The 11,451-nt window shown below is 41.7% G+C and overlaps 1 protein-coding gene across 8 annotated transcripts in view; it reads left to right on the forward strand.

The window, feature by feature from the left end:
- The window catches only part of ildr2a (immunoglobulin like domain containing receptor 2a), a 45,874-nt gene extending 37,012 nt beyond the window's left edge, over window positions 1-8,862 (forward strand). For 7 of the 8 annotated variants that reach the window (XM_088647940.1, XM_088647894.1, XM_088647913.1 and 4 more), the window contains one exon: window positions 315-1,050. In XM_088647940.1, coding sequence (XP_088504066.1) covers window positions 315-350 — 36 coding nt within the window. In that variant the 3' untranslated portion in view covers window positions 351-1,050. Of the gene's footprint in view, window positions 1-314; window positions 1,051-6,589 lie in introns of those variants that run through there. The other variant, XM_088647904.1, reaches the window with a different exon arrangement.
- The last annotated feature ends 2,589 nt before the right edge of the window (window positions 8,863-11,451 follow it).

The raw sequence follows: 11,451 nt of genomic DNA on the forward strand, positions 1-11,451 counted from the left end.
GAGTTTCCATCTGATCTAGCTCTAAAACCCATTAAGGCAACAGTGCATGTGTAGAGCATCACAACGTCATGGCACTGGTTTTTGCGCATGAGGCGTGGCATGTAACATGGCTTCAAAATGACAATACTTCATAATACCTTTCATTTTCGAAGGTTCCTTCTTGAAAGTAACATCCGTTTCATGTACTAACAATACATGCTTTTGTCAGTGTTGCTGTAATGTGTGATGGGTTACCTTGTGCTGGTCAAATTCTTGAGATCTGATAGAATGCTAATTGATACTTTGCTAACCTCTGGATTTTGATATTTTCACAGAGCACACTCCTAAGTAGGGATTCCATTGTAGTGTGAGCTCTGAATCTGCAAGAGACTATGAAGGTTTTTTATGCGTGTTGCATTCAACAGTGGAGCCCGTACCGGAGGGGAACTCACGAAAATGATGCGGAAACGCATGTGAAACTGAGAACTGGAGGAGTGCTTTTACGCAAAGTGTTGTGTGGGTGTCTTGAACACGGGACCTAGCCCAGCTGTTGAAGCTGATACCCAGACTTCTTTCAAGAAACGACCGGATGAGATTCTCGGATCAGTTCGTTCCTAGCGTTTGCAAGAGCTGGAGGGCTTAATTCATTTCTTCAGTAGCTCTTGTTGTTTTCAAATCAGCGGAGTTGGAATTTGCAGTTATCTTTGTCCATATATGGGATTTTTGAGAAGGAGCTTCAGGCCGATTCCTCACATCAAAGCACTGAACACGGTCAACCAAGGTGCTGTCCACTTTGATAAGTCTTCTGAAGCATATAGACCCAGCTCCCCACAAACGTAACAAGGTCATCTTCGGATGTCTGGGCAGGTTGGTGATGCTTCCGATTGTATGGAGCAGCAGGAAGAAACAAAATACAGGAAAAGCCTGTCTGAATATCCTGCTGGGTGGAAAAAGGAAATGCAACTTTTGTTTTCTGGCATGCGCTGAATAACGTTTAGAACCAGGCGCAAGCCTGCCAGCCTCAGGGTTATTGAATGTCTCCTGCTGTTTTTGCTTTCTGTGAGGCCACAGTCCCAGAGCACGGCCGAAGATCTGAACGCTAAAGTCACGAGGGGCGGATGTCACATACCATCACGAAACTTCTTTTCCTCTGCTCTAGCTTTGCCTTCTGGATCAGGGAATACTGTATGCTGTGTGGAAATGGAAAACTCAATTGTGTATGACAACATACATACAGCATGTGACACCGACATATTAGAGATGTATCGTACAAGGTATTATAATAAAATGATGAATGAAACTGACTGATAAAAATACATAACTTAAAAATAGTTTCAGTTCCACCCCCACTCCCCAAGACTTGCTTTTTTAAACAGCCGATGAGAATCGGAAACAACCAGCGAACCCATAGGACCTGCTATTAAAACTAATCACTAGGCTGACGGTAGGTTTGTAAAAAAAAATCTATTCTCAACCTTTCATTTAACTGAGGTTCAGTGAGAGGTTGTGCTACTTCATTATGAGAACATTGTGCCCTCATTTTGTTCACTAGGAGTGCAGTCTTGTTTCATTTAGTGTACTTATTGCAATGAAAATGAAGCTTTGGTGAGCATGTGCCATGAATCATACAGTTACAGTATAGTTTTTAATTGCGTTCACCCAGCAAGAAGCTACTGAGTGTCAAAAGCTTTGATTCTCCAGACGTATTTGTAGTTCACACCATACGAAATTATTCCAGCAAGAAGCTACTGAGTGTCAAAAGCTTTGATTCTCCAGACGTATTTGTAGTTCACACCATACGAAATTATTCCAGCAATGCGGTATCTGTCTAGGGGTGATTTTATAGTTCTGGAAATTACTGCACAACTTATAAAGGAAAGTGAGAGCAGTACTGCAATACCAAATAATTATAAATGCTATAGCAGCTGATTTTCCACTTTTAAGACCCATTTCACCACTTTACTGCACTGATTTAATTATTTCCCATTATTATGCATTTTTGGAAAAAGCTGCTTTGAGGGGGAAAAAAGAAGCACCCACATGCATGTGTTCTGTAACTCACATTTAGCGTCACAGTGCTACGTGTGACATGTGATCTCTGCTATGGTCTAGCCAACCACTAGACCGAAACTCCACAGTGGCCCTACAGTATACACTGTTATTGCCTGATCCTTGCACAGTGCATTCAGCAATCTTCCTGGGATTATCTTTCTGTACCAGGTTTGTAGTTTCACAGGCAAGAAACGGTGATCTGGCCATATAGTGTGTTGGCATTGACAAGGCATAGACAGGGCAGCACTAAAATGTGATTACTCCGCTTCTATTTGGCCTGTGTTCTCTGTATTGATAATAAGAACCGTTACCCTAGGTAAATAAATCATCTTGTGGTTCCAGAGTAAAGAGGCTTTCCTTTGAAACCTTTGGCTCATGTACTTTCCTTCATTTCACTGGCCCTCCTCCTGTTTCTGTGACACAGACTCGTACAGTATGAACGTTGGAGTCAATGAGCATAAAGCAGGGTTTTTTTTTTTATCTGACTTGCGCTGAGTAACCTGATCTCAGGCCAGAAAATGGGTTTACCAGACTAATCCTTTGCACATGGCACCTCCTGCTTCTTCTCTGCTTCATTTCCTTCTAATGCATAACAATGACATTCAGCTTTTAGTCATCGGTGACTTACATGCCTTCTATATTTGGTGCCTTTTCTTTCTAAATTACCAGGGCTGGCAGTTTAACCAATATCGCTAATGGATTAGTCTTTGGGCTTATGCTTTATGTGCCGTTTTGAAAGGCTTGAGAAGTAATTGCTTTGTTCCATCACTTAACATGAAGCACAAAATTGTTTTCATGGGCACTGAAGGGAAACACATTTAAGCCTAGCTCTTCAGTGTAGTTTGATATCTGTTTTTGACTGGTTGTTGAAGATTGGTTTGCATTTATAATGTAAGGTATTACTCACAGGGGTGGCGTAGTGGTGCAGTGGTCAGTCCCGGTGTCCCAGGGTTCAGTTCCAGGTCTGGGGTGCTATGTGCGTGGAGTTTGCATGTTTCACCCCGTGTTCATGTGGGTTTCATCTGGGTGCTCCGGTTTCTACTTTCTGGTACAGGAGGTTAATTGGCTTCTGGGGAAATTGGCCCTGGCACCCCGACGACGCTGTACTGGATAAAAAATAAATGAATGGATGGTCGTTACAAATGAAAGGAGGACGTTAATTTGTAACTCTTATGTTCTAAATTTCATTTTGTTCACGCTTTAACATTCTGATTAAGCTTGGAATCGCTCAGCCATGTATCTGTCACTCTCGTCCTGGGCCTCAATCAGGAAAGCTCCTATAGTGCTAAGAAACATCTCGATAAAAAGGAAGGACAGGAAATGAAGCACCACATTTACAGAGCACGACTGGGAGCATCCAGGAAGCCCTGCACGTGCAACCATCTAAATTTTAAAATGTCTGACTTTTTTTGCAGTTTTCTAAAGTATAATAAAGAAAGAAGTGAGGAGGTTAAGGATGTGCAAAAAACACTTCAGCTGGATGTGTCCAACGCCTGTGCTAGTTTGCTCAGACATAAAACAGGCATAAAGACCTTAGATCCTTAGAGTCCTCATGAGGTGCAGATTGAGCATGAACACAGCATACAGCACAGTGAGCAGCTATATCTGCTATACAAAAAGTCCACTTCTGCATTTTTCAATTGGAGCCCCTCAGCTGGCCTTTAGTGTGTGTGGACTCACAAGTTTCTTAATTTTATTACCTTCGCTTGTATCCTATACTTCCAACCACCTTCACAGTCTCTGCCTCTTCCCTTCCTTGCAGATCATATGCCTAGAAAATGTTTGTTCGCTAGTCCTGTGCTTAACATCCTTAACATTAGTGAGCATGAGCTTGGGGTGGTTGCATGAGCTAACGGGATACTGCTTAGATTTGCCTTTTTTAGTTGTTTTCTACATCCTTGGAAGGAGACGCTGCTGAATTTATGAGCAACATACAGACAGAGGTGATGATATGGCAAAACAACACTTCTTGCATTGGGAGATTACCTCAGATGGTAAACAAAACCTTAACTCTTATGATCCTTAACTAAACGCTTCTTCAGTCCCTATTTAAACACGCAGCTAAACTGCTTACTGATACAATTACAAATTTACTTTTCCTCAGGCTGAATTGATGTCGGACCCTCAGAAACTTGTTCATTCCCTTGTCCCCACGTCCTGCTTCTTAATGCATGATACCTGGTTGCACCTTCTCAGAGGTGCTGTTCTCTCCACTCTCTCCTTTAAAGGTCTGTGGGTCTTGCTGCGTTCACTTGTCTTTCGCTTGTTCTTCTGCTTTCTGCTCATGCTGATGCTCTGCATTCCTGGGGGATCTGCTCTCTGTCTCTCATGGCAAGTGGGACACGCTGGGCTCTCTTCACTCCCTGTGCTCCAGCTGGTCCGGTGAGCACGGGTGAGAGGTCATACCCCACTGGTTTTATGGGAATCTCTCTGATGCCGGAACCTCCTCCCTTCTGTCATCCCACCCCCCTGCCACAGGTCACTAGAGTCTGAATATTCCTAGAAAAACAGACAGGTTGGCTCAGCCATAAAAGGCCAATAACTGGAGAGCAGATTAAGACTTGTTGTCCAGATGTCTCGTTAATTGACCACTGCGCAGGGCTGTCCAGGTGGCAGATTGAGCCCTGCGGGGGCTTGATGAGTTTCTTTGGCTTCTCGAGCAGGATGGACCTGCGAGGTGCCTGCGAAATTGCAGCGACTGCAGTGAGAGACGAACACCTGAGGGCTGACAGGTGGGATTATAGGACGTGTCGGAGAGTGCAGTGAAGACCTCTTTCTCCCTGTGGTCCTCATTCTCTTAAGAGTCCACACCGGCTGGATAGAAATGAAAAAATATATAAATATAACAATTCCAACTGCAGCCTGTCTAATAAGCAACAAGTCACATGTATAAATATAAATATCTATACTTCCTTACCATGATTGCAAGATTTCTTGCAAACATTGCGATTCTGTGCATTATTTGAGAATTGTGCACCGCTACTCCAGTCAGTACTGTACTGTCCAAGCTTTCTTTCTTATCTCACGAAAGGCCTTATCATAAAAACCACAGAGCACACTTTCACCCAACCCGACGATTTATTTAACACCAGATAAAGAACTTTATCTTCTTGAGTGTTGATAACAGTGATCTACAAATGAACCTTAATGAAATGATATATTTACACAGGTACATGCGACAGCTCATATTATTGCAAACCTTTCTTCAGATGGCACACCATTTGTTCCTCTCCTGCTTTGGTTTATATTTTTCTGATACATACTGTATTTGTCACGATTAACCAATTGTTTTCTTGGCTTTAATACTGATTTATTGAACATAATTGTCCTTTTGACAACTTCATGTAAACATTTTGTTTGAGATTGTCCAAAGTGCACTTTTCATAGGATGGGTCTTAGTGGTCTAGTATAAAGAGTAGACCTCTCACAGAGGCAAGTTGATTAGATTTCAGTGAATTACAAGGTACCTGCAAACTGGAGCACAGTGCATCACCTTGTGTATCCCTCCTGATTTAACACATGAGGGTAAGGATCAATCATCCCCATAGTCTGGAGTTTCATCGATATGGGACTCTCCGCGATACATTACCACCTGTGGTGTTCGCCCTAAAACTCAGGTGTTGACCTGCTGGAAAGAAGCTGCTTTCGGAGAAGACGTCTAAACCGTTCACCGTTCTGATCTCTCTTTGTGTGACAGCACACATACGGGTCTTCAATAATGAGCCGTCCTGACTAGTGCAGCATGGAAAGCAAAAGAGATGCTTGCGCTCGAGGAGTCGGATTTCCAATCTGTTGTCTAAATTACCTCAACAATCCCTCATTATTTGTCCCACTCCATCCCCTCCTGCTCTCAGGACAGCTTTGTTTATACAAGGGTAGGGCTTCAGTCGAAATATATACATTCTGTCTTGGGTTTCATTTGCCAAACGAAGTTTGCTGAACACTGTTGTGGGAATTATGGCTTTTATTTTTGTATGTTTATATATATATGCTTCTTTTTATGCTTCTGTTAGATTTAGGTTTATGCTGATGCGTTAGAGACACACTGGCCAGGTTGCTAGTAGCAACCTGAAAACTCATTGTGAAAATCTAGATTTGCTGGTCTGCTGACAGATGCACATAATTATTTTAAAGAAATACATCTGCAAAGCTTGCCCTATAATTTTCTATAATACAGATACTTTTACCTGCTTATGAAGTGCTAATTCCTGATGTTGCAACACCTGATCTGGACTCAGTTTTCTGTTTTCTCCTTCACTGTGAGATATAGTCCTAGAATATCCAGTATATCTATGTTCTTTACACAGTATGCTTACTTTAAAGAAGCTCTCGAGGTCAACCTTACATCAACCATATTCTTCTTTGTTCAGTTTCTCTTCTCTTCGTAACTGTACGTGTTGTAAAAGTACAGTTCGTGTAACTCCCATACCTTTTCACTGTTCAGCAGTCAGAGATACTGGTTTAAATTTTGTGAGCGATGTTCATAATGTTACCTCTGTTTAGATCGTTTCCTCCGTTCAGACCAGTTTCTGAAGCCACTTTTGCAAACCGATTGCAGGGTAGAAGATCTGGAAGGGAATCGCGTTAGCAGTGCCTGGAGATGTGAAGTCCAACAGTCGGGTTTCCAGTGACTGCCTTTGTATCAAACCAAATAAAGTCCATGATCACAGATCACAGTTCAGACTGGGGAACCTCCTGAACTTGAGCACCTTGCTTTGTACATCACAGCATGACTCGGAGGTACCAAATTCCAGGGAGGCTGGAGAACGGCTGAGTAACTGTCGCCCACATCTTTCAGCCTTTTGCCACTGTTAAATGTGTTTGCCTTCTCTGAATTTAAGAAGCAGCCCGTCTTGTAAGCCATAGCATCTGGGGATGTACTGTATTGCCAAAGGCAGCACTCTGAGCTTCGTGTTGCCTGAGACTGTGGATTTTTTTTGTTTGCTTTGTGTAACATGAAATTCTAAATAAAAGGATCTAATGTCTTATTTTTTTAATAGTTTAAAAATGGTTGTACTCGCCGTCCCATTAAGAACCAGTCATTACGATGCTCATATATCCCTTTGTGATATCTTCACGCTTGTTTCTGTTGCCATGGAAGGGTGCCAGAGGCGAGAGATTGCTGTATCACTTGATCATAGCCATTTACTGAAGTTACACCACTGTTTTCATCTCGATCAGTGTTTTCCTGTTATCCAGGTCTTAATCATTGAGTGCTGATTGCGAACTGATGCAGCAATTGATCTTCTAATTGTAATGTTTATTATACAAGAATCGCTTTATGTGTATCCTGAATCACAAAACCATTACTGAAACAAGAGCTTTAATTTACAATATACATTTCCTGCTCTTGGATACAGCATGTGTGTACTGTATATCTATCCAGATGAATTTGTAGTCACTTTGAAGGTCTAAGAGAATGAAGAACTGAAAGTCTGAAGTCTGTTTTTTATTCTGAACATCACAGCCATAAATATTCAATTTGTAAAATGCTGTCAATACATACTGTCACTCCCAACAAATTAACTGACCCAAAAAGAAACTGCATGACAGGTAGGGTAAATGTGTAAACATTTCTTCCAGGTGGTTTTTGGGATCCAAGCTCATTTCCATATGAAAACTGGTGACTTAAGTGGTCAGGTGTGATTTGCCACAAATTATTTCAGCCGGACATGTGTAGGCAAGAGCCAGCATATTTATTGAAAGTATCTGAATCCTTAGTATGTGAGACACATTGAGGACCCCTAAATTCAGAATAGGAAAGTCTGTATCCCACACACAGCTGTCCCACAGTTAAATGAGTGTGGGTGGACTCCGAGATTGGGGACACTTTAAGCTGGAACCTGATGGGTTTAGGAGGACCGCATGCTTTGCAGCTATTAAGGTGCCGTCCTTCGGATGAGACGTAAAACCGAGGTCCTGACTCTCTGTGGTCATTAAAAATCCCAGGGTGTTTCTCGAAAAGAGTAGGGATGTAACCCCGGCGTCCTGGCCAAATTTCCCATTGGTTCTTACCAATCATGGCCTCCTAATAATCCCCCTCTATGAACTGGCTTCATCACTCTGCTCTCCTCCCCACTGATAGCTGATGTGTGGTGAGCGTTCTGGCGCACTATGGCTGCCGTCGCATCATCCAGGTGGGGCTGCACACTGGTGGTGGAGGAGAGGAGTCCCCATTACCTGTAAAGCGCTTTGAGTGGAGTGTCCAGAAAAGCGCTACATAAGTGTAAACAATTATAATTATCAATGCAGATCGCAAGGCAAGATGCTGACCTGCCTTTACACCTGCTTTGTGCCGTTCAAGACCAACCTACAGCGCTTGAATGATGCAGACTCTCAGGAGTGCTTCATCCTTTGTTGATTTATATATTGTACACCTTGTATCTCAGAGACACACACTTTTGCCTTTCGATACAGTTTGTTTTTGGGGGTCAGTACATATTGGTGTATCAACAGCATAGCAGTGCTATTGTCTCCTCATTCATTTGCTCTGCTTTTACTCCTTTTTTGTTTACATTGTATCCACAGAAACTGAAAGTTTTGTATGATGTTTTTTGGAAATATTTTTATAAGTATTTACAAAATACTTTGGGGAATTGTTGGGGGACAGTACATGTCTTAATTTTTTGCAGTGTTCCAGGTCAGCTAGAAATGTTTAAAGATAAGCAAGGTAATTGCTTATTAATATATAAGCACTCTGAGCTAAGTGCCTATCCAGGATATCACTTTTTTTGCACAATGCTTTATCAAAACCTGCCCTGTCATGTTTTATATTGAAATGTTTCACTATTCCTGTGATGTGTATTTTCAGATTAAAATTTGCCTTGTGAAGCATGCTGTTTTGCATCTTTCTATAAAATTCCCAATGTGGCTTCTAGTATTTCTTGTCCAGGGCTACGCTGAGACATTTGTTATTAATTATTAGCAATCTGTAATTTCAGGCGCACTTTATGAGCTGCAGAATAAACTCTAAAGTGGGTCTTCGGTGAAGACAAGAAGCTTATGATCAAAATTTGGTAGGATGCTTTTTGGCAATATTTTCATATGCCCAATATAAATATTTCCATAATATTTGCAGTAGTATAGAGGCTGTATCATGAACGATGGAGAAAGGAATGTAGCTACAATTCTACAAAAGAAACCTTTATTAAGGGATAAAGTATTCATGTTCATACATTCTTGTTACCTATAAAGGTTAAATATTCAAAGATGTGGAGTCCATGTTTGCAAACTCACATCATAACCAGACAGAAAAGATGACGGTACATGAATATGGCTTGCTTCTTTAATTTCCCATTGTGTTCTTTTTCAGGAAAAGTGACTTCCTCTTGCAATTATGTAAAAGGAAGGAAAACGTTCTTGAAAATGTCAGTGCTAGCTCTGATTTTCTGTGACATGCTGTCATAAGAGGGATACATTTCCCTTTTGGATTTTAGACATAGGCTAAATTTCACCAAATGTGGGTTTTGGCAGAGGGTAAATATAGATGAGGTGTGCAGTGTTCTAGAATGTGGATTATGACTGTTACTTCCAAAGGAAGTTCCAAAACAAATACACCCCACAGCAAGCTTGTAGACTACAAGAATGTAAGGCAAACACGCTAGCTGAAAGTACAATAACAGGAAGCTGTCTGATTAAAATTCACAGGTGCTTGCGAGTCATCTTACACTGCATCTCGCCTACAAATCACCCAGCCTCCTCGTTTGACAGAAGGAAATACTGATCCACCCACATTCATGGTTTATAGTCTGCTGCTTTTTGCAGGATAATCTCTCGGAGAAACCAAGTAAGCCTCAAGCCAAGACCTCAACATTGCGCAGTGGATACCCCAGGTCACTCTCAGTGCTGTGTATTGTATTAAGGAGAAGGCATATATAAGATAAGATCACTTTATTGGCCATATTCAATGTCTTGTATTAGGAATTTGTCTTTTCGCAGACCCCAACTTCCTCTTCATGAGACACACAGACAGGGAGAGAAGCTTGGGGTCAGAGCGCAGGGTCAGCCATTTATACAGCACACCTGGAGCAGTTGGTGTTAAGGGCCTTGCTCAGGGGCCCAACGGAGTAGGATTCCTCTGCCGGCCGCGGGATACGAACCAGCAACCTTCCAGCCACAGGCGCAGATCCTGAGCCACAGAGCCACCGCAGTAGCGTGTTAAAGACACGGGGACGAATGTCACATGATTTAATCTTACATTGCTTTGTGAATTGTATACAGTACTCTAAAAAGTGGTGAGAATTACAGTAAGTCCATCTGTGTAACCATGTCGACAGGTGTTATAAAAACTCATTTTCTATGACTAAAACCATGGGAAACAATTTTAAAAAGTGATGATGCTGATACCTCAGCTTTAAACAAGGTATTCAGTTTTATGACAGCCTACTGGTGGACAAAACCAGTATTCCTACTGGTGGACAAAACCTTTAATTTTTTTAATGGAATTTAGAAATAACACAACATAAAGTCAGTCTCACTTCATTTCTTACATCCATCTTCATTTGGAATTCCTTTTAAAATATGTATATCGAGAGCTTATGAAGTTACTACAAGATCAAAGACAGATTTTTCAATAAAATTAAAATTCCAACAATGCAATGCAAATTCAGGTCACATGAGTGAAACTATTTTAAAGTTCCTTTCACAACTAAATACTGTATTTTTGTATGCGAAAAAATAAAACTGATGGATAAAGCGATCTTTATTGGCTGTTGTGGAGTCCTGTACATGTATTTCCAAACTGACCATTTATTTCCTGGGTAAAAGTTGATGAAACCCAGCACAATCTGCCATGAAGCTTGTCAGCGGGACTACTGCAGGCCTCTCAGTCTTTGTGAATGAAGCTGCCTGTTTTGTGACGATCCGCAGTATTGAATGACCCTGGCTTTATCTCTTGGCTCTGGCCACCCCCTGGAGCTGCTGCAGACGGGACCGGGACACTCCCACGTCTCTTTTCCCGCTGCAGTGTGAAGCTTTTAATTAAAATGCTAATTTACCCAGGGCCCCTGCACTTTGTCCTGTTGGAGGCTGTGGACCGGGAGCTGATTGGCAGCCGGTGTAAAAAAAAAACAACGACTCTTTGCCAACAAAAGATTTCATCTGGTAAAAGTGGGAACGATCACAAATTTGAAAAGGGTTTAGAGTTAATGCAGGAAAACACCGTATAAATTGACTTGGATATCTGCAGAGGATTGCATTGCTTCAGCAAGATTTTGAACATCCCTTCTGCTCAGATGTTCAGTTATCTGCTCAGTTGGCAGATACTTCAAAGCAGACGAAACAGTCTTAAGTGTATATGCAGCATTACACAGGAGCACTTTGTTATCGCAGTACTGTTAAAGCTTTGGGAAATGGCGCCATCAAGTGGATATTTGCACCACAAGCAGGGTTTTGCGGCTTTTCAGCGTTTTGTTGTAAATT

Source organism: Lepisosteus platostomus, chromosome 2 (assembly GCF_059453375.1).
Source record: "Lepisosteus platostomus isolate fLepPlt1 chromosome 2, fLepPlt1.hap1, whole genome shotgun sequence".
Lineage (NCBI taxonomy): Eukaryota > Metazoa > Chordata > Actinopteri > Semionotiformes > Lepisosteidae > Lepisosteus > Lepisosteus platostomus.